The 24724-nt window shown below is 36.1% G+C and overlaps 1 protein-coding gene across 6 annotated transcripts in view; it reads right to left on the reverse strand.

Moving 5' to 3' along the window:
- Window positions 1–24724, reverse strand: part of LOC113075862 (disabled homolog 2-interacting protein-like) — a 104034-nt gene that overhangs the window by 26172 nt on the left and 53138 nt on the right. For 4 of the 6 annotated variants that reach the window (XM_026248523.1, XM_026248539.1, XM_026248533.1 and 1 more), the window contains 2 exons: window positions 4959–5112; window positions 231–329 (listed from right to left, as the gene is read on the reverse strand). In XM_026248523.1, coding sequence (XP_026104308.1) covers window positions 231–329; window positions 4959–5112 — 253 coding nt within the window. Of the gene's footprint in view, window positions 1–230; window positions 330–4958; window positions 5113–12625; window positions 13006–19484; window positions 19717–24724 lie in introns of those variants that run through there. The other 2 variants (XM_026248550.1, XM_026248546.1) reach the window with 2 other exon arrangements.

Raw genomic sequence — 24724 nt, forward strand, 5'->3', positions numbered from 1 at the left:
TTGATTGGTGAAATGAGATCTTTTTTCTTTTTTGCCGTTTCTCTGTATCTCATGTGCTTACAAAGAGAGAGGGAAAAAACTGCCCTGAATTTCGTCATTCTTACAGGAACAGAAACATTATTTGATGTCTCTTCTTCCTTTGAATTGAGCTGCATTTCTTCAGTAATAAATCAGAGCATCTGCATCAGGTCTGATTTTAGTCTATGCAGGTATAAAAGCGGCAAGTTTACCTTATTAGGGTGGATGGCCCGTCGCAGGTTCTCCATCCATTTGTCTCTCTCTGCGGCCGAACGACAAGAAAAGCACTTACTACCTGTGGAGGTGCTCACCTGGAAAAAAGGTTGATAATTGTCAGCTTACTACAGAAATCTCACACTTTGTCAACATGTTTTACTGTCATTGGAAAATGATGTTACTGACAGGAAACAAAATGCAAAACCGAATCACATTTACTGACAGATATTTTGGGTATTTAAAATATGTGTTCAGAAATCTGGATATAGACAATCACGGACAATCTGACCAGGAATCACAAGCTATAAAAGAAGCTATAAAAAAGAGAGCTTGTGAATTGAATCAAAATTGAATTAAACTGAATAGATTCTGCTCTATCCAGAATTCCTGGTTTGATTCAATTATGATCAATACAGATTTCCCAGTTTGATTACATTCTGGTTCAATTCACAGGATCTTGATTTGATTCTGAATTTGATTAAACTCTGGTTAAATCCACAAGCCCTTACATTTATTTTAAATTTACATTTATCTTACATTTATGTTTTTATCTAAAGCAACTAACAATGTATTCAGACTATGCATTTTTTACCAGTATGTGTGTTCCCTGGGAATTGAACCCATGAGCTTTTGTGCTGCTAACGCAATGCTCTACCACTGGCTTAACACAGAATCTCTTGATATGATTCCAGTTCTGATTAAATTCTAGTTGTATATACATTTAAGGTATAAAACCTATTCCGTTTACAATTCTTTTTTTTCTCTTTTTGGTGGAAAAACCATTTCTTCAATGTAATTCAAATTATTCTATTAATAAAACTATATATATATATATATATATATATATATATATATATATATATATATATATATATATATATATATATATATATATATATATATATATATACAGTATTGTTCAAAATAATAGCAGTACAATGTGACTAACCAGAATAATCAAGGTTTTTAGTATATTTTTTATTGCTACGTGGCAAACAAGTTACCAGTAGGTTCAGTAGATTGTCAGAAAACAAACAAGACCCAGCATTCATGATATGCACGCTCTTAAGGCTGTGCAATTGGGCAATTAGTTGAAAGGGGTGTGTTCAAAAAAATAGCAGTGTCTACCTTTGACTGTACAAACTCAAAACTATTTTGTACAAACATTTTTTTTTTCTGGGATTTAGCAATCCTGTGAATCACTACACTAATATTTAGTTGTATGACCACAGTTTTTTAAAACTGCTTGACATCTGTGTGGCATGGAGTCAACCAACTTGTGGCACCTCTCAGCTGTTATTCCACTCCATGATTCTTTAACAACATTCCACAATTCATTCACATTTCTTGGTTTTGCTTCAGAAACAGCATTTTTGATATCACCCCACAAGTTCTCAATTGGATTAAGGTCTGGAGATTGGGCTGGCCACTCCATAACATTAATTTTGTTGGTTTGGAACCAAGACTTTGCCCGTTTACTAGTGTGTTTTGGGTCATTGTCTTGTTGAAACAACCATTTCAAGGGCATGTCCTCTTCAGCATAGGGCAACATGACCTCTTCAAGTATTTTAACATATGCAAACTGATCCATGATCCCTGGTATGCGATAAATAGGCCCAACACCATAGTAGGAGAAACATGCCCATATCATGATGCTTGCACCTCCATGCTTCACTGTCTTCACTGTGTACTGTGGCTTGAATTCAGAGTTTGGGGGTCGCCTCACAAACTGCCTGTGGCCCTTGGACCCAAAAAGAACAATTTTACTCTCATCAGTCCACAAAATGTTCCTCCATTTCTCTTTAGGCCAGTTGATGTGTTCTTTGGCAAATTGTAACCTCTTCTGCACATGCCTTTTTTTTAACAGAGGGACTTTGCGGGGGATTCTTGAAAATAGATTAGCTTCACACAGACGTCTTCTAACTGTCACAGTACTTACAGGTAACTCCAGACTGTCTTTGATCATCCTGGAGGTGATCATTGGCTGAGCCTTTGCCATTCTGGTTATTCTTCTATCCATTTTGATGGTTGTCTTCCGTTTTCTTCCACGTCTCTCTGGTTTTGCTCTCCATTTTAAGGCATTGGAGATCATTTTAGCTGAACAGCCTATCATTTTTTGCACCTCTTTATAGGTTTTCCCCTCTCTAATCAACTTTTTAATCAAAGTACGCTGTTCTTCTGAACAATGTCTTGAACGACCCATTTTCCTCAGCTTTCAAATGCATGTTCAACAAGTGTTGGCTTCATCCTTAAATAGGGGCCACCTGATTCACACCTGTTTCTTCACAAAATTGATGACCTCAGTGATTGAATGCCACACTGCTATTTTTTTGAACACACCCCTTTCAACTAATTCAACTAATTGCCCAATTGCACAGCCTTAAGAGCGTGCATTTCATGAATGCTGGGTCTCATTTGTTTTCTGAGAATCTACTGAACCTACTGGTAACTTGTTTGCCACGTAGCAATAAAAAAATATACGAAAAACCTTGATTATCCTGGTTAGTCACATTGTACTGCTATTATTTTGAACAATACTGTATATATTAGAGCAGGGTAAAAAAAATTGATCTTTCGATTAATCGTTTTTTTAAAATGTGGTCGATTCAAAATCGATTCACAAACGCCATGAATCAATTTTTTTATTTTTTTGTATGATTGTTTTATCTTAAAGATTAACTAACTTGATCCTGTTTGATAAAGGAATGTGACTGTTCTGACTTTTTTCAGCATACATTTTTCATCTTGAATCAAAATTGTATTTATTTAACAAAATTGTATGTATTTGAAAACTAGAGATGGATTCTTTTTTAATGTACAAGTGTACCTAAAATGAAAGGGGTTTAATATACAGGTTTGTGGCTCCTAATTTATTTTTATTAATTACCCATTTGTAAACTTATGTTCACTGTTCTTTTTTTATAAATATAGTATTTGTATTAAATCTATATTCATTGAGTTGAATCGAGAATCGAGTATAGAAAATCAAATCGAGAATCGTAATCGAAAATCGAATCGAGAATCGTAATCGAAAATCGAATCGAGAATCGTAATCGAAAATCGAATCAGGAATCTAAATAAAATCGATTTGAGATCTTGTGAATCGAAATCACATATATATATATATATATATGTTGTGTACAAAGTAACGCGTTAGAGTACTCTAATTACTTTTTTCCTGAAATTTGTAACTTAACGCGTTAGTTTCGTGCGTAAGTAATCAGTAACTTCGTTATTTTTTTTTAAAAAAGTAATCCGTTATTTTAAGGAAAGGAAAATCCCGACTGCAGCCTGCTTTTTGTCAGACAGTATGCCTAGGTTTACTGTGCCACCTGCGGATGTATCAGCGGAGCCGAAGCTCTGTGATCGTAAAGTCAATGGCTGTGATGCATCTGTGCCCTGCGCCTGACCCTGTGTGTGTGTGGGTTTTTTTTTTTTTTTTTTGAACTCCCGGCAAGATAGCAGAGAGGACAGCGTTTGGTTTATGGAAGTACGCACATTATTTTCAATTTGTCAACGAAAAAGAAAAGAACATAACGGTAAAATGCACACTCTGCTTTGGTGAAAAGCTTCTGTCGACCGCCAAAAATTCTACCTCAAATTTAACGCTACGTTGTAATCACTACTTTGAAGAGTAAATGTAAGAGGACTTTGTTAAAGCGAATTTAGGCTTGTGACTGTGAGTGACACTTTAATAATAATTAGTTCGGCTATTAAGCGATTTGTCATTTACCTGTGTGGCAGTGAAGGATTTAATTCGGTTTGTTATCATTTTTGTTTGACAGGCAGCTGTTAATTTCTGTTAGATCTTTGGCTGGCTGGTTGTTCATCATTTCTAAATGGATTTAAATCTGCAAGCCTGTTTAAGGTTGTGTTTACAAGTAAGCATACTTGTACTTTGATAACTGCATTATTTAAAGTTAAAGAAAAATCAGGAGTTATCTTGTGGTGCTCATAATATAGGCTACAGTAAGCCTAGGATACCGTTAGGTGCGAATTTTGATTAATAATATGTTCTGTGATAAATAAATAAAACGCCATGTGGAATAGCCGATTGCTAACTGTCTATCCTGTTATTGTTATTCTACAGTGTTAATTTAGTCGGATGACTGACGTTATTCATTGTCGGGAGTCACGACTTCTAGGTGCATTTAAAGGGGCCAGGGGCTATGTCTGTCGTGTGTCGTGTGTGGGCCGCTGCAAACGGCTTTTAATTTTTGGTAACGCATGAGTACTCTAACGCGTTACTTTTATGAATAGGTAACGCTGTATCATAACTGATTACTTTTAATTGATGGTAACGTTGTAACCTAACTAACTACTTTCCAAAGTAACTATACCCAACACTGTATATATATATATATATATATATATATATATATATATATATATATATATATATATATATATATATATATATATATATATATATATATATACACACATGTATATATACACATACACTATTATACAAATTGACCCTTGGATTTAAAAAATCTATATTGGGACTGTTCAATTAAGATCTCAATTAAATTGAAATCACTTTTTTTTATGGAAATCAATATAATCAGACAAATAGCTTTTTGCTGAAAACTTATCGTCTTATGAATGATGATATACTGTAATATTGAATTCAAATGAACATGTACTGATGGTTGAGAAAGATCAGATCAGTGAATTTATTGATGTATATAATGTAAAGTGAATGAAAGAGGTGTCTATACCTCAAAGCAGTAATCTTGTCCTAGGATGGAGCTGTGCACTGGTTTAATAAGGACCTCCTCCTCCATGCTGAGGTCCAGAGCTTCTACTGCACTGCTGGGACTGAGCAAAGACTCGTGAGAGCGCGACTCCTTCAGCCTGGGCATCAGATGAGACCTGAAACAGCAGCACACACCAACCAGTGACCAAAGTGTGTCTCTTATACACACAGTCTCAAGCTTGAAAACGAGATAAGATAATCAAATGGGATTATTTTTGGCAACCACAAAGCACGAGTTATCACTGCCTAAATTGCAGGGGTAATATGAGGACACATGTTCTGGTCCTATTCAAAGACATTCACACAGCTTACAGTATGCTGAAACAACAACTCTGTAGGCAGCCTTAAAGAGACACACAGGACACAGCAGTTTAAAGGATCAAAGAATAATAGATGTTTGAAACTCAACAACATAGTCTGAATCTCCAGCAATGAAGACAGCAATGATAATACAGAAATAATAGAGGTCATACAGCACATTTTCTATAATCTCACTAATTAAGTGGAAAAAGTGGAAACTTCAAAAAACTGCAACTGCAAAATTGCAATTTAAACTTAAAACTAAATGAATTACTTGCAGTAATCAATTCTGTTTTGCATATGAAAATAAACCATCAAATATATATTTATGATGAATGTATAGTGCAGTCTTTTGCTAAAAATGAAACTAGACAATTAAAAATATATAATAATTTTATATTTGTGGGGGAAATTGAAATTTTCGCAGGGAGAGAAAAATCATGAATGACTGAGTAAGAAAAAATGAGTCTTCAACATGTTCTGCATAATATGAGACATGTATAATGCATAAAGGCATTCATTCCTCATTATAAAATGGATAGTTCCGGTCCTTGATTCTGATTGGTTGAGCCGCGTTCGAAGCTGTTGTAAGTTACACTACAAATATACACCTTTGTTTACTTCTGCGTGTTGCTCCGCAGCCACTTTGTTATAACCACAACTGTTTCTGAGGATCTACATTGTTTGGTGGAAGAATACTGTTTTTATCTATAATGATTACACTTTATTAGCGCTGTTTTATTTTGTAAAACCTTAATACGTATATGGAATAACCATTTTATAAAAGCAATAAGCCCTGTGAAGCTGTGGTTTACAGTGAATTTAGAACAGCTTAAGGGGTCTTAAGTGTGAGCGCTCTGACAAGATAATTAGTGCCTTTCTTCAAATTGCTAATTATCTCCTAATAATCTAAAATACAGTTCAGCAAATCTTTGCCGAACATTTCAATATCTGTTAACTTGCAAAGGAAAAAAAAAAAGTTAGAAAGTTAGCTCATCAAGCCATTTAAGTTGCCAATACCACTTGTGTAACATCAATTCAACACGTTCCGCATCCATAATAAACAGTGATGGGAGATAGCAAGCATATCATTTGAAAATCCAACACGTTTACAGCTGTAATTAGAGTGGGAGATCTCATCTAAGATGAAGCCTGTGTTGGTCTGAACTGACGTTAATTAGTATTTGCTACAAAGCAGATCTGATCAGATTTGGGAACAGTTCCACTACTCATCCCTTCGTGTCAGCTGGAGAGAGATGTGCACAGAACACTCTCCATCTTCTGATCTCCAAGGAATACATCACACAAAAGTCAAAATTCTGTCATTATTTACACACCCCAGTGCTGTTGTGCAGCACATCCCCTAAAAATCGGGTTGCTGTGCATCTGGCTGTGATGAAGGTTTATAGTATAGTAGGTTAGGTTTTAGAATACAGAATAAAACGACTTAAGCCATATAAACTACAATGCTTTCTACAATTTTTATGACATATTTTATTTAAATAGAGTATGTACATTCTAGGAAGTGTCTCTCTCCATAAACAATCATCATCAACCTTTAGTTGCTGTGTGTATCTCATAAATTATTTACTATTCTCTTTTACCCTGAACTCTTTATTTACCTCCCTTCCCCCCTCCTTTGTTTTCCTTTCCTTGTTTCTTCCACTCTCCTTCTTTCTCTCCTCCACAAAGATCTTCAGAGGTTAGACTATGCTCCTGAGACCAGCCTTGTCTCCTAACCACTGAGGTTTCAGAGCACACAAAACGTGTGTGTGTGTGTGTGTGTACAAACTGGTTATTTCTGATTGGCTGAGGTGAAACGAAGCAGAGGACTCTAATTGGAGCAAAGAGGATTGTGGGATTGATCCAAGCTTGAAGCGGCCTTGGAGAGACGGAGCATCAAACTAGCAGTCCGAACGACAGGTTGAGTTTCAGAATGAGGGGAAACCGGCATCAGTTTTCCTGACCGGGAAACATTGATGGGATGCTACTGACAGGAAGCACTGGGAATAGCTGTCAAAAACCAGCTTGAGCGAAAGGATTTTAGAAGAGAGATGGAAAAACAAAAGAAACCGTGTGTTGGGGGTTCATCTGAACGGTCGTCAATCACTTAGTTACTGGAAACGGAACTTTCAACATCAAAAGAATGTTCTCTAAAGATGAACTTCTTGATTCGAAATGAGACAAGTTTCTTTGAGTAGGAACTAATAATAGCTCTTCAAGACGTGAGAGAAGAAGGGATCAGGAGCGAATATACTTCAGAAGCTCTTTTTTGGTCAGCAAGTTTAGAAGGGGATCAAGTGCCACTGAAACAAAGACACTTTTCGAGGGCTCATCTAAAGCTTATCTTTCGTTTTGAGAAGATAAAAAGATCTCATCATGAATTCAGAACTTTCTATGCAAAGCAGACAAAACCTCCTTCACTTTTGAACCATGAATATGAAGGGCTTTACCAATGCATTAAGTAAAATTAAAGATTACAGAACAGTGTGCTCAATGACAAACTCATCATCCACCCACAAATTAGGGTAGACGCCACATTTAATTTGATGCAAAATTAAAATATGGCTGAGAAGGACAGATGTAGTGTGGTCAGTAGTGTTCTCAATAGTTGATAGAGACCAGTTTTAAGGGGGAATCCGATTTCTCAACACCAGCCCAGTCGGGATGCTTATATCAGTGTCACTTATATAGTGCAGAAATTACACACTGCACCTTTAAGACAGTACAAGCAATCAAATGAACTCATAACCTCATTTTTATTCTGTGATGTGTTCGATTCAAACCTGCATGCATGGATGTTATGTAATGTGCATTAAACTACATAAAAGTCCCTCGTACTGTATCTAATTTTAGATATAATACTTTTAAAGGACACTCAAAAAGAGCCCTTTCCCATTAGTACTAATATGATGTAACACATTCTGGATCATCTAAATATTGCCACTGGGCAAATCAGAGTGAAGTGTATTCTGGGAGTTACAGGTGAGCCCTAAGAGAGGAAAAGGACATGTTCAGACAAGAGGATCGTGCTGAGGTATACCCTGTGAGGAATGTGTGTGTTTACGCATCCTTGGCTGTCTATGTGTTGAAATACGCCTGATTGAAAGGCAAGTGAGATAGATGTAGAACAGCAACACATGGAATCACACCCACTACTCCACGCGGAGTGTGCCTCTAGAAGGTTAACTGTCACATAAGTCTAGCAGAATGAATGTTAATGCCAGCATTGGAGGCAATGAACGACACTGTATGAATGATAATACACTGGCTCTAACTGTGTTTACTGTGTGAAAGAGAGAGTGTATTTTAGAATGCTAGTGTGATGTTAGCGTGCTCAGTGATGTGATGTGCATGCTTAATGGCATGTGTTACAAGCTCTTTCATGTTATGCATCTCCTACCAATGAAAGCGAGTGTGAATGAGTGTGCTTTAACACACAAACCGAACTGTGAACAGCTCACCTCCAACATACTTATCACCTCAAACAGAGCAGCATGCACATCCAGTCTGCTGAGAAGCAAATGACCTGTTTGTCCTTGGAGAGGAATCCTTTTCATTACACTTTGCCATGTTTTCTGTCTTTATCTTTCATTTACTCTTTTTTTTTCTCACCATATTTACCCAGAACCCTCTTCTTCCCAAATGGATTCATCCCCTGCACACACACTTCCTGTCTTCACAGCTCTGTATCTCTGTCTCTGTAAATATTTCAGACACTGCACCAGACATAAGTCACACTTCCCCCTCCATCACTCCATTCCACGCTTCATTTTTTGTTCCATGGCCATATCATCAAAAAATAAACAAATGGATGAAAACATATATACATACATACATACATACACACATATATAAATATATATATATATATAACAGTCTGAAAATAGACGTGGAAAAGATATGACAGTGCCATGATAAAGACGTATTGCAAATGGGTTTTTATTATTATTATTTTTAATTTCCATGTCAGAACATAAAAGAAAGAAAGGAGAACAGAGATAGAGATGCTCTAAAAATAACAGACAGACTGATAGATAGAAGAAAAGATGATTACACTCTCAGGGATACAGACTACAACTAAGGCAGCAAATATATATGTGACAATTTTTGGGATGAGAATCATGATTCTGGATTCTTGATTATTTATTCCACTGTCCAACAAAGAGATCATTTTGATATTGAAAGCAATTAAAAAATAAGCAGCATAAATTCATAATAAACTCAACAACTATATAATTTATAACAATAACAAATAAACTTAAACATTTAATTTCAATCAATTATTCAGTTACTACACTGATATAAGTCTTAAAAGCTTCACTGGATATAATTCCTGCACTGTTCTGTCTGGTACATAAGAGAACGGACCATCAAATTAATATCTGCATCCAAGTCAGAGAAGAGAAACATAGCAACCCGTGGCTAAACAACAGATACATGCAATGAGGTCACCCAGCAGTACCAGACTCAAAATCAATATGTACAGTAGCTTTTTATTCAAGGGAAAACCAGGAGAGAGTCACTGGTCTTGTTCTCTAAATTTAACAAAAGATTTATAGCCCATGAGGGAAAAAAAAGATGGCCATCCCTTGTCATCATCTCAGTGAGAGCGTGAAGAGAGTTCACACCCTGATGTCATGTTAGATCTCCTGCTATGGATCTGAAGACTAGACACATCTGACAAATTAGAGACTGTCTGTGATGCCACTTAACATCTTAATAATTTAACATAAAATACATTTTGAAGAATCTATTCATACATCAATAACTTTGCAAGAGCTGCAAATCAATTAAAGATTTTGATTCAAAATGAACAACTCACACAGTCACACACACACACACACACACACACACACACACACACACACATACATATACATACATATACATATATATATATATATATATATATATATATATATATATATATATATATATATATATATATATACATATATATATATACACATATATATATACATATATATATATATTTTTTTTAATTATATATTATATATATATATATATATATATATATATATATATATTTTTTTTTTTTTTTTTTTTTTTTTTTTTTTCAAGATTGGTTGTGTCTTTTAGGATAAGTCTTCATTAGATGGTGAAGAAGATATTAAAACGGAAGAAATAAGTATGAACAATTATCCATATATCCAATTTTGACTGATACGATGGAGGGAAAAGTAAGAATGCCAAGTATGTTTTTGGGAAACTCAGCTAAACCGATGGGGCCAGTTTTGTAGACACTGAAAACAGAAGCCAAGCTAATTCAGCTCTGAAGTCAGAAATAGTTCAACTTGGATTAATCAGTGTAAGGAACATCTGCTAAAGATCCATCTCTAAGTGCAAGTATGGATTTACAATTGAACTGTTCAGGGATGCATAATGTGGAAAAGATAACAAAAAAACAAATGTGCTTAGCATATTTCAATTCATCAAGATACTCTTCATCCTCTGCACTCATCATATTGTCACAATGACCTTAGCAAGGGCAGAAACACTTACGACAAAATAGTTCACAAATCAAAGCAACCTTGAACAGGGACATGAAAGAAATGGGAGGAGAAAGAAAACAGGATGATGTGCAGGGATATACCCCCAAACACACAGGCCATCACAGCTCTTACACACACTGCTTGGTACACAATTCAGCCTTTCAGAGCGCACATCACAGGCTCTTTTCAAATGCATGGAGTGTGGGTGTATGGAGCTCACACAGAAGCCAAAAGTGAAGGTCATGAGCACACAAACACATCTAGCAGGGTGGCTGGAGACTGAAATGGAACCGTACAGCCACACATGTACGTATCTTTACACTCACAATAAAGACATTTTTCTGGTCTGATAAATGCTAAGTTATGTGAGGTCACTGATAAGAGTGATGTCACAGCTGACAGAGTGACAAGTGTTAGAGGTGACAATGTAACAGGCTTTAAAAACTGCCCAGGATACACGCACACACACACAAACAAAAAGGGGAGGGGGGGTAGAAAAAAATGTTTTGTTTTATAAAATGTAATATAAATTCTATGGTTTAGGCTAATATTCTTTTTTACTAATCCAGCTGAACACAACATTACAAGAGTGCTTCATTTCAGCTGACACAACCAAAACACAACATGCATCAAAAGTAACAAGTTTCATAAGACACTGAAGACAATAAAACAGCCTTGTATCACAGCATTCTGCAATGGCTAAAATGTCAATTAATGCAGTATATGATTAATCATGAAGCCTGAGGCTTTGCTGTCGTCATGGTGTTCCCATTTAGAGAGAGAGAGAGAGAGAGAGAGAGAGAGAGAGAGAGAGAGAGAGATCAATGTACTAGGCTGTTTAGTTGCTTGGGTTTGGCTCTACCCTTGAATGGACCGCAACTATGGAAAGGTGAGTGTTTCCATGGCAACTAGCCGACAGGTACAATTTTAGCCCACCAAAAAAGCACACAGCCCATAATGATCTATGGCACTGCAAATCATCACATTTAGTCAAGATGAAAATAAGAACATTTGATAAATCTATCCTGTTTTTAGCTGTCATTTGGATGGTGTGTATATCGTTATCAGGCAGTAAATCTTTGCTGTACTGCACGTGTGTGTGATGAAGGGTAACAGCGCTTCAGATCAATAAACAGTTGAAATCTGACCCTAAACGAGAAGCACACTGAAGGAGCACGGGACAGTAACCAGCCTATATTCACATTTGTGCTTCAACAATGTGACTGTCATTAATTCATCTCCAAATTATCACTTTAGTTTCCCCAACCTGAATATTTTATATTTCATTATCTCAAATATTTGTTTGAGGTAAGAAACAAAAAAAAATATATATTTCATTGACAGAATGACATGCACAAATATGAATGAACAGCATCTCAAAAAATTTTCACATTTTATTATCAGACATCTATTAAAAATTAAAAATAAAATAGAATGCAAACAGTGTTTAGGGCAAATGACACCAGCAATATGATATTACAGTTTGATAAGGAAGATATTGTAGGCTGCTTTCAAATAAGTATTTCTTTACTGAATATAAGAGGCATTTTTGTAGCTCAAATGTAACGGTTTCCTTGTCCACTCTTAATGTGCTTTAAAACACATTTTATGCATAAAAGATAGATCATAGATATTTATTCATTAAACCATATGAATGAAGCTATCAGTTTATGAAAACCAAAAATGCAGCCACCAAAATGCCATTTCATAAATTTAATTTCAAAACCATTCATATACAGAATTTCATAAAACACTGGCCAGTATTCAAAACAAGCTCAAATCCCAAGCCTAAAGAATAGATAGATTCACTTACATTGAACTGTGAGGAAACCCAGCTCCATCAATCCATTATCATGCCACTACTGTATGCAAGCACATTTCTGTTTCTCCGATCTGCTACATGGACCGTTAAGGGGAATTCTGTGGGATCTTTGGCTTTTGCGCCGCATGCTGGAGAGGGAACTTCCCGTGGGATCACTGATAACACACCTCCTCACTCACATGCCCTATTTAAACACATAGTGCTCCCTTCCCCACATCAAACTCGATCAAATTTGAACTTTCCAGTGTCACATCACATGCCTCTTTCAAAGTTTCAGTCTTCCCAATCATTTACTAAGCATGTTTAGTTCTATGATCCCATATTTTTTACCCAATTCTTCTACAGCATAAGAATTATTAGCTAAAGTTAGACATTATAGATTTGTAACAGAAAAAAGGAAGTGTGCAGGGTCCAGGACATAAAGCATTCCCTGATCTATTATTGTGTGCCTAGCAAGAAAGGACATGACATCAAGGCTAAAATATGCGGAACAAGAGGAGGGAAAGGCACAGCGAGACAAAATAATGTTTGAAGGAGTCAAAAGTCCAGTCAGACGTTCAATATTTGGGGGAGTCAAACACACTTACACAACTGACACTAGTTGGATATTTTCATAGAATAGATTCATAACTAGCAGGTGTTTCAGTTAGCACTAACACAATAGCCCGGAGGTCTACCATATTTTTAGGCCAAGGCGCCACTGATGGATGGCCACTGATGGAAAACAGAGCAGAGCAAATATTTACATTTTTGTTACAATGCAATTCCATTAAAATAACCATTAACTTGTACATGGACATTTTTTATTTTAATTGATAGAGACAGCAAACATTTATTGATTTATATTTGCATGGTTGAAGTTGACTTAATATTGCATGTTTTATATTTGGAGATCAAATATACTTGGTGGATACTTGGAGCAAGAGAGGGAGGATCTGATTCAGCTTTCATTCAAACGCTTTACACACAATCTCCTGCCCTCGCATCTATCATGAACATACGGGCCAAATGGACGATTTCACAGTTATATCATGACAGAGAAACGCACAGGCATATACAGCCTCTCCATATGCATATGAAAAGGAAATAAAGATGCAGTTGGTGCCAGGATGGAAAACAGAGAGAGTGAAGGATGGTGGGAAAATTCAACACAACGACAGACTGAGGGACTTGTCATTCTCAAGAGAAATGGGCCAAATGTGCTAAACAGCAAACAAATTAGCCTTGCCCTGAACGAATCCTGTCTGAATAAGGAAATACCACACACACACACACACACCTTAGTCTTATTGCAAGAAAACAGTTGAGCCCTTATTGTTTCCTGGGCATCTGGTTAAAGGCTAACCAAAGGTTGTTCTGGACCAGCCACTTCCTTGTTTCATACACACAAATAAACAGACACACACACTCAATCACTTGTCAAACTAAAAGAGATTATGGAACATAAATCTATGACCCTGGTCTTCACACTGGGAAATCCTCATTTACATATAGAATAACCACAGAAAGAATCACATAACTGAATACAGTTGTCAGACTGATACGATATGATTATATATAGGTTTAAATAAAAGTGCTTGTTGTTTTCCCTTGCTAATGTGAATCATTCATTTGTGTACATGTGTACATTTTGTTTTAAATTGAGTGTCAAATTAATGTATAATCAAAGAAAGTTGTTTCTTTGCACACTTCAGTGATTTGTTTCTTTTTCTGAAACACTTTCCTTTGAAATATTTTTTTCTATGGATGAAAACAAAGCATGTGCACAAACATGCAACCTTGGGAAGGAAACATTCCAGACAAGTTCTTTCATGCTCATGAAAACATAAAAAGGGAACATAAATAGAAGAAAGAGGAGAGAGAGAGAGAGAGAGAGAGAGAGAGAAGCAGGACTTGATGAGGTTGATGCATGAAGTCCTCACTGACCTTCAACAAGAACAGGACTTACAGTATAGAGAGAACAGACATGACAGAGGTGGATTTCAGTTTTTATCCATGATGCTTTTTTATATAAAGACAGGAGACTGACTTCTGTAGAAGCTTATATTTTTATACTTGACTTGTGAGCGTGCACTGTACTTGTCTGTTTAATGGCTTTGACACCAGGATGCTTTGATGAACTCCAGAAAACAGCCAGCTCTGAAGACATGACGGACAGTGATCTGAGTAGGCCCTTGACTGTTGCTCTTATTATTACCATTTGAATATTTTGTCAACTATTTTCATTATTAATGTTATTTTCATTAATTCCATCATTATAATTCATGTCAAAATTGATGTTTTAATATTATCCCTGCGATGAGTGTGTGCTCTGTAAAATCCAGTAATTTCAATAGGAATTTCACACAATTAGGAATCTACATAAGGATTAGTAGCTAATTATTTCCCTGCATGGTTTTCACATCTATTTTGTGTGTGTGTGTGTGTGTGTGTGTGTGTGTAAACTTGCAGCATTTGCCAACAGAATGCTAACCGACTAAATAAAGCTCACAAAATCAAAAACTCAAATTGTGTAACATATATTATTATAAAATAGTTTAATTGATAAGATAATTATATATTTAACATATAAATAAATAATAAATAGCAACTCCATTTTCCATTGCATTCTACAAATGTTTTGCCATGTCAATAAAACACAAAAACTGATGAGACGAAAATAGTCACAATTGTATTGCATCTCTCTGCATTTGTCTCTACTCTCTCTTCTTCCTTTCTGTGTGAAATTTAAGAATCACATAACCACAGTCGGCCACCCTGCTCAAGCCAGACAATTAACTATGCCATCCATCCATCCATCTATTCATCTCTCATCCCTCACTCCTCCTCCTTTGTTCAACCATCCATCCCTCTATCTACCCGCCTGGAAAAGCCGCTTACACATACTAGGCCAAAGGAGAAAATAACATGACAAAACACACGTGCACACACACACACACACACACACACACACACACACACACACATTCATACACCTGACAGAACAGACCAAAAATCTCCATAAAGGTCATTACATGCAAAGACATCCATTATTGGTGAATTGGAGTAAATATTCCACTGAAAAGCTAGCCGTTTGTGACGTGGCTTCCTGTAACAGCTCTGGAAATCAGACAGCGGGACCAAAAATGGGTCACAGGTCTGTTCACAGACATCAGGGAAAAACAATGATGCTAAATGCAAATAATGAAGTGAAACTAACCTTACAATTGTGCATAGTTAAGACAGCTAAATAAGCATATAAACATTTGAAAGAGGGGAGAAACACTTCCAACAACTGTTGCTGTTAATATTTTGGCACAAAATATTCATTTGCCACGTGGTAGACACTAGCCAAATTACACATATGTCAGCATAGACAGATTGTGACACATGCCCTCAACCCCCAAAACCATGAAGAAAAGTATGCAAGGTATATATGCATATATGTATATATATATATATATATATATATATATATATATATATATATATATATATATATATATATATATATATATATATATATATATTTCATTTGATGTTCATTGAAAAATCTGTGTCTCAAAACCATTGAAGAAGCAGCAAAGCTGTAGAGAAAAGCTCTCAACTCACAGAACACACATATTTTATTCATGTCGCCATTTAAAGGGACAAGACACAATGTGAAGGGACTTAGACAATCTGCCCATTACTGCCAGCACAACACAAGTAAACAGTGGCAAATGTGTATCTTGAACTGTACCTATGGAGAAGCTGCACATTAATGCGGTTAAGATCTGATGTGTCATGTGTACAGATCAGACTCACCTCAGACTCCAGCTGGACAATTGATAAGATGACTATTTATTGCTTTAACTAGCAGATATTCCAGGACAAAAAAAGGTGTGGTTTCTTCCAGAGAGAGAATTTTTTTTTTTTTTTGAGGAAATTGTAAAAATAATAAAAACTGTCTCCATCCTGAATGACATTACACTGTGCATTTCTCATCCTTGTTCCCTGAACTTTAACTGTCTGTCCTGGCCACATACAGTACGCTCCTGTCTCATAGGACAGGAATAACAGCTCTAAAAAGTCTCGCCAAGATTCTCCATTTTTATCTTGATGCATAACACTTACAAATATGGTAGCATTCCATTCTGAGTGTGTCCTACATGCAACACAGATGAGAGAAAATAAACAAGCTGTCTATGCCAGCAACTAACAGAGGGCCTTTCTGCTCCTGTTCTGATACAACTGTCTCGGAAGCATTCACCTCTTAGACATCTTTATCCAGAGCATTCAGAGGTGACCCTCTCCTTAGGAGAAGATCCCTACCACCCACCCTCCTAATGTCCCAGGAGAGCAGAGCAGTAGACATTCCTCAGAGGCGCACATTAAATCAATAGATGAGGGATTGGTCATGACAGTGCAATTAGAGAGTGACTGAGAAAAAACCAGGCAGGGGAAAAGAGAGATGGGCTTAATTTACAGAGTCTATTGCAAATTTCGAAAACATTTTCGCACACTACACTCTTTTTTCTTGTCTTTTTTTATCCTCCAATCAAATCTGTTATCCGTCTTTAATTTTTCTGTTCCAGCACGGCTGATGAGACGTTGAACAACAGCTGGTACTGAGGAGACACTCTCCTCTCATTCCTCCCTCTTTTTTTCACACCATCTCTCATTCTCTCAACTCAGTTTAGATGTGTTTGTAAAATAAATAAATTTGGCTTTCCTTACAAAATCTCTGTTATAATACAAGAGCTTTCATTTTCTCCATCCGTGTACGTTGCTATAAACAATCAGATTTCTTATGCATTTCTTTCTGAATGTTTTTTTAACCATGTGGTTATCATGCAGTTGCAGTAGAACTGAACACAACACAAAGATTTGCATTCTTAAAGTTTGCTAAATATATAAAAATGTTAGGGAGCAGCTGATATTGGCTTTGGGAAGTTTGATCGGCGGTCTCTATAAAGGCCGATCTGAAGCTGACGACTCGCCTGCAGTGAGAGGTTAGGCATGACATGCAGGTGCACCGTCTCAATCTCTCTCCGGCACAAGAAAAATAATTATAGTGCTGAAGTTGAGGTACATTTTTTTTTAATAAATAACATCTAACATCTAAAAATGCACAAATGGCTTCAAACCACAACATCGCATCTGCACTACAAGCAAGCTGCACGCTGCACAGCCGACACAGGAATTGCCACTTCGATGCACAATCGAGGCAGTGTGGCATCGTTCCTAAAGTTTATATTTTGCATTTCTTTTAAAGTCTTGCCAGTGTTTAAAGCATTCAGCACTCGCATGCTATACTGAAGACGTTGCGCTCACTCATCCACACTCAAAGCGCACACACACAAGGCCGTCTCACATACACCTCACAGAATCAGGCTTGTGCTGTGTGTAAGCTATTGTGCAGCAATTGCCCCACTGTAAAATGCATGCACTGCATCCAACATTTAGCTGAGATAATTATATATTTTTGAAAAATATCAGCAAAATGTCTGTAAAAATCCTGATTGGAGAATCACTATGAATAATTCAACATAATAAAAAGAAGGCTTCAAAGATATCGGTATCGGCAATCGTATCGGCAGATAGTGCTTCCTGTGATTGACGATCTGTAATTGACCTAAAAAACCTGATCAGAGCACGCTTAAAACATTTACAATATAATATAACATAAATGTTTTTAATAATATATATTAAATATTATGGAAAACTTAATACATAACCTAGCTTAATTAAAATAAAAAGATGATTTAATTTAACTAAATCAACTGTACAATGTAAAGAGTAAAATGTTTACATTCGCAACATGTGGGAAACAGAATAGAACAGAATAATAAAAACAAGTTTAACTGAAGTAAAAATATTAATATATTTATATTATTATGACTAATTATATTAATAAACTCCAAGTTTGACCAATAAATGTCAATGACTTTCCCATGACCGTTCCAATCATTTGCGATTACTGTTCAAAAATGATTTTGATTGAGATAAATCAATAAAGAACTGGCTTGAGAGATTTGTGAAACACCTACAAAACGGGCATGAAGGATAGACTTGCAAGCAAATATGACTCCACGCTGGCCCGATACTTAATTATTTGACAACATACAGCTATTATATCTAGAAAACCCAACTTTAAAATCCTAATATTATGCAGTTATTGGGTTCCACCAATGACAGTCATTTCAAATGAGGCAGAAAAATCTCCTTAAGGAAACAAAACCAGCACTTCACTTTCTAATATTCAATTGCGGTATGACTCACTTGCATGGTATGGAGAAGTAATTAATTATTAATCAATCTTTAAAACTATACATCCAGAGAGGGTGATGAGATAGTGGACAAGCTCTTGAGACACGGTGAGCCTCAGTGTTATGAATGAGAGCAGCTGTTCAACCGAAATATAATTACAGACACACACAAGCTGACAGGTCGAGAGAAGTTCATAACCTCAACTCATCATAAAAGCAAAAACGAAACAACCACAAGTGACAGGCAGTCTGCGATGAACAGGCGTCATCCTAAACAAATCATTTGAATTACCACAAGAACGACACACCCTCCATCATACAGGATCAACTTTAAATTGAAGTTTAATTTAATCAGATGCAGCCATTGAAAAATCTTAATGCAGATGTGCTGTTGCTGGCCACAGTGACTCCACAATAAAATGGCATCAGAATTTAACCACATGAGTCCAGTGACCCAGAACATCTGATGTGACCAACATCACCCATAACAGACACCGTTAGCAAAAAAAAAAAAAACCTTACAAAACAGTCCCAGACCACAGCATGTGAATACAGTAGTGTGTCTGAGACTTCTAGTTTGCATAATCACATTATATTTCAGGATCAGGAGTCAGACTCACCAGTCATCATGTGAATTCAGCGCAGCAGTCGGACAGTGGAGAGAACGACGGAGGACAGAAGATAACTCTGGAGGGGAAGGGTCTGTTGGGCAGCTCTCACAGCTCCATTTTTCCCTTTTCCAGAACTGAGTGCTTCCCTCTCTTTTTGCTCGCTCAGAGCAGAGCAGCCCAACCGCTGCCGGTTTTCTGGGGAAGGCGGAGCAAAGAAAAATCTCCCTCTCTCTCTCTCTCTCTCTCTCTCTCTCTCTCTATGGAAAGCCTTTTTAACATTTATTCTATAAGCTGTCTCTCTCTCCCCTGTTCACTCGTTCAGCCCTGTCTTTCACCCCCCTCTCTCTCTCTCTCTACTGCCCTCTTGCGCTCTCTCTGTTTACTCATCCTCCTTTTCCTTGCATATTTTTTTCCACTGCCCTACTTCCCCTGTTTTCTGTATCTCTCTCTGTCAGAGTTTGGATGTGTGTGTGTGCTCGTATAAATGGCTTTACTCTCTCCCGCAGACAAAAATGTGAACCTCAAATGCGTGTCTTTGTTAGTCAGATGATTGATTCCCTTTCATCCCAAATCAATACTCACAGATGGCTGTGACAGAGTACACAGCATATAATCAACCAAAACAAAATTTCCTCCAATACTAAATAAAACGAGCAATTTTTGAAGCAGCCCTGGCTGTCAACAGTCATCTTCCAGGCTTAAACCCAGAAATCAGCATGTAAACAGTCTGAAATGTTCACAGCAGGTCTGAGCCTGCTCATAATGTTTTTTTTATTATTATTGTTGTTTTTTTTTTTTTTTATAAAAAAAAGAAAGAAAGTTTTTTTAGCTAAGAGTTGGGTGAATGAAAACTAATATATATATATATATATATATATATATATATATATATATATATATATATATATATATATATATATATAAACTATCATTTACAGGTTTTTGAAAGAACTCTCTTATGCATACCACGACTGCATCTATTTGTTCAAATATAAAATGTAACTTTTTTTTCTATTTGAATCTATTTTAAGATGTAATGTATTCCTGTGTCAGTTATTACTCCAGTCTTCAGTGTCACATGATCCTTCAGCTCATGCGAATATGCTAATTTGTTGCTCAAAAAACATTTCTCATTATTATCAATATTGAAACAGCTGTTTTTATGAAAACTATTATAGACCCACCCCCCCCCCCCCCCACCCCCCAAGATTCTTTAACAAATACCAAGTTAAAAAGAATAGTATAATTTGAAACTGAAAACTTTTGTAACATTAAAATGTATTTACTGTTACTTTTGATCTGTTTATTGCTTCCTTGTTGAATCAAAGTATTTATTTCTAATTGACGGCAAATGGTATAATGTAGGCTATATGGAGCACGGAAGTACAGAAAATCACAATGCATACTTTAAAATACTGTAACTTAAAACATTTATTCTAAAACACACTCATTTGAAGAGCTAAGTTTGAAGTTAAAACCAATCAATAAGAACTATTTTTTCTTTGAACAAATCATTAGGGTAAATGATCAGATTTGAAAAACTTAAACTTACTTAAAGATCAATTATTTCACTTTTGCATTAATCAAAGTTTTGAACACTGGGTTGTTTGAGCAAATGACTCTCTTATGATTACCTACTGGCATAACACTGTAACCTCCAGAACAATCCCTAACACACACACAGACCGAGAGCGGTCTGATTTCTGTGGAGTGATATACAGTGAAAAGTCCCAGTGCTGCTAGACTGCATTTGAGCACTCTTGAAACATTTTTCAGCCAATCACATTTGGCCGTTGTGTAACTTTACAAGTGTTAAGAAGAACTACTTACTCAAATGGCTAAAATAAAGTGTTATCATAGTTTAATTCTTATAATAATTATTTGTTTTAGGCATTTGGGTATGCCACTGTTAATCTCTGTAACAATTCAAATTCATCGAATGCATTATGAATGCGTGAAAACAAGACATTTCAGTTTCAAAAGTATCTTCAGTATTTTAAAGCAGTATTATTGCTTGCACATTTAATGAAAGACAGCTGATTTAGTTTTGTCCAAGCGGACCCAACAGCCGTCTTTGGGGCCTTATTAGAATCACTCATCACAAAACATTCATATTGAGCTTGACAGCTTGATTAAAAGCTCTAGTTCAATCTTCATATTTCATGCTTTCCTTAGGAATAAGTTCCTTTTTACCAAATTAAATTTACTGAGCAATAAAGCAATGCTGAGATTTTTTTTTTTCTTTTCGATGTGACAGTTTCCTTGACAACATCACCTCTTTCCTGCACAGGAGGGAGAGAAAAGGAGGATACGCAAGAGAACAATAAAACGAGTGTAGGAAACTGACTCAAATGTTCAAATGCTTTTAATTTAGATCTGACCCTGTAAAGTCACTCAAATCTATGAGCGCTTTCTGAGTACATCAAATGTCTATGAACTTGTATGTGTTTAAGGATAATTATTATTTTTTTGCTCCAATTCTGTCCACATGCCTGTTTGTGGCACTCACCATGCACATGCATAATACTTTCTTTCAACAAAATACATATAAAAAAAATGCATAGTTATCACTGTAATTTTAGCTTTTAAAGTTACAATTTCATGGAAAAAACAACAAGAAGAATTTTGCAAACTATATGCAGCCGATAAAGATATGCGATAACTTTAAGTTCATTCCACAAATAATTTCTGAAAACTAAACTGCAAATACACATTTTTGAAAAATCATTGGGGTTATCACATCACAACCATGAGCTTATCACTTATCACTGCCTACACTTGCATATTATTGCGTCCTCAATATTCAGTGTTCTGCCGGTCACTAGCCAAACATAACAGAAGTCATATTCAGTGTTCTGCCGGTCAATAGCCAAACATAACAGAAATTAAAAAACAGAAATGGTACAGCAGCAAACAAATAAATACATAAAAGCTCTCTAAGGTCAGACAGTGGGTAGAAAACGGTCATATAAAATTACAGACTCAAAACTATAAAACTAAATTTAGACAAAGCAGATTAATGGTCCTTCTAAAACCAATGAAAAATTAGTAAAAATCCCCTAAATACATCTATTTTTGACATTCATTTGATTTGAAATCCAGTTTCCACACTAAAAACAACCCTCTTCTCCATCCACCGGAACAGAACAGCCTGGTTTGTTGGTAAATTGTTCAATTTATGGCTGAAATCATGTTTCCTATGTCTCCTAAAGTGCCATCTGGTGCCAAGAGGACAGACAGCACAAACTAAATGTTTCAGTGCATTATGGGTGAACATTGATGACATCTATATATTGGCTTTCTACAAAAAATGGCGCAGAGAAAATTTTGTGCATGTTGAGACTGCATATAATGAATGTTCATTTAGATGTAACTGCCTTTGTATATGTATATCCCTTAACTGAAGTGCTTTCAACAGTAGAGCTGTTTTCTATTAAAAGCTCTTGACTCTTTTCTAATAGAAGCCACAATCAGACTGTCTTGGTAACCCAGGGTCATTTTCAGCCAAATGAATGTGATAATGCAGAACAGACAGAGGAATTCACACACAAACGTTCAAGCACAGATTGTAAGTGGCACAAAAGTAAGATGCACTCACATCAGCCGGGGCATCGGGCACACAAATGCAACAAAAATCCATTTGGCCCCACAGAAGTCGAGAGTACTCATCCCCTATCTGTACAAGCACAGCCATCCATAGTCTGCTCCAGCCAAGCCATGCTGAGAGCATAGACAATTACAACACTTAATCCAATCAAATGAGATGCTTTTGGGATTAGCAGCATCCGCACATATAATCTCATTTGTGTAAAGAATGGGTGAGTAGCTCAGGCCGTGGGTTTAGAGCCGAGGCTGATGTAAATGCTGCTGATAGAAGGTGAAACGAGGGCTGTGACTGACTGGGAATTCTTAGAGTCTAAGCTAATGGCTAAAGCTAAACTGGGAAAACACTGCCAGCTAATGCTCAGATTAACAAGAGAATCGACGGTGAGCATAGATAAGGTACAAACTGGGGTTGTGCTGATTGAGGTCCAAATAAAAAACAAACACTATTTATATCTCTATATATCCACTCTCTCACTCTATTAGTTTAATCTGGTTGATCAGCTGGCTGGTTGGGCTGTCATCAGTCTGGTAAAAAATTAATGGATAAATGAATGGAATCCTGCTTTTCCAATGATGCAATTTAATGATATATTAATAAATGAGATATTGTATCAAATATAATGGTAAATTATATTGTACAGAGTGACTGTAATGCAACATGGAACTGTTTGTGAAAAAAAAGAAAAAAAAAACTATTTATTGTTTATAAGACAGTGCCTACCTGGAAGCTGGATTTTCTATATGACTAACATTTAGTCTTAGAGCAGACTCCCATTTCACAACATCTCAATTAATGTCCACTTTAAAGATTTAAACGAAAATAAAATAGGAATAGACAGCTAGACCTGAAATGTACAAAGTGTATCAAATTTATGGTAAAATAAAGTACAGCTAAACTTTCCGAACCAGAAATTTGCTTCGAAATGAGCAAAAACTGAAGAGCAGAGCACAACTGCAGTCTGTTTAAAGTGAGGGATATTTATAGGTTAAGGGAAAGAGAATGTGCATGAAGGAGCATCTCTGAGAAAGAGGCAGATGACAGATTGGTCTGCAAAGCTCTGCCGGTTTTCACTGACAACAGAGGCATGTCAAAAGTGACCTCAATAACCAGTCTGCCAAACAGACACACAAACTTTCAGACCACACACACCCTTCACACGTCATTGTTCACTGTGAAGCATATTATGCAGCATGGACATGAGGAAATGCAAATTCTCACATTTACATATGGTGTTATTCCATAGGAATTGGCACACAGAATGCAAACACATGCAAAAACATCCATACTAAGACTCAACTGCCACATTCAGCCGCTCATACAGTACATCTCTATTCACAACCAGTGGAGTTTTAAAATAGGTCAGAACCAACTGCCTTTTTATTGTCGCCAGTAACACATAATAACTGTGACAACCGATCTCCAGTCAAGACAGTGACTAAAAGATTAAAGTTGACACTTTAATACCATTTTTAAGATAATTTTACCCTCAACTCATTTCCAAATGAGCCGCAAAAAGGCATAAAATTATTAAAAATAAGACAAAACGTTAAAAAGAACAAAAGTTAAAAGAAAAAAGTATATATATTTATTCTAATTTGAACTTTAATTTTAAATTAAATTGAAATTGTGAGTTGTTTTTTTT

This window comes from Carassius auratus, chromosome 5, assembly GCF_003368295.1.
Source record: "Carassius auratus strain Wakin chromosome 5, ASM336829v1, whole genome shotgun sequence".
NCBI lineage: Eukaryota > Metazoa > Chordata > Actinopteri > Cypriniformes > Cyprinidae > Carassius > Carassius auratus.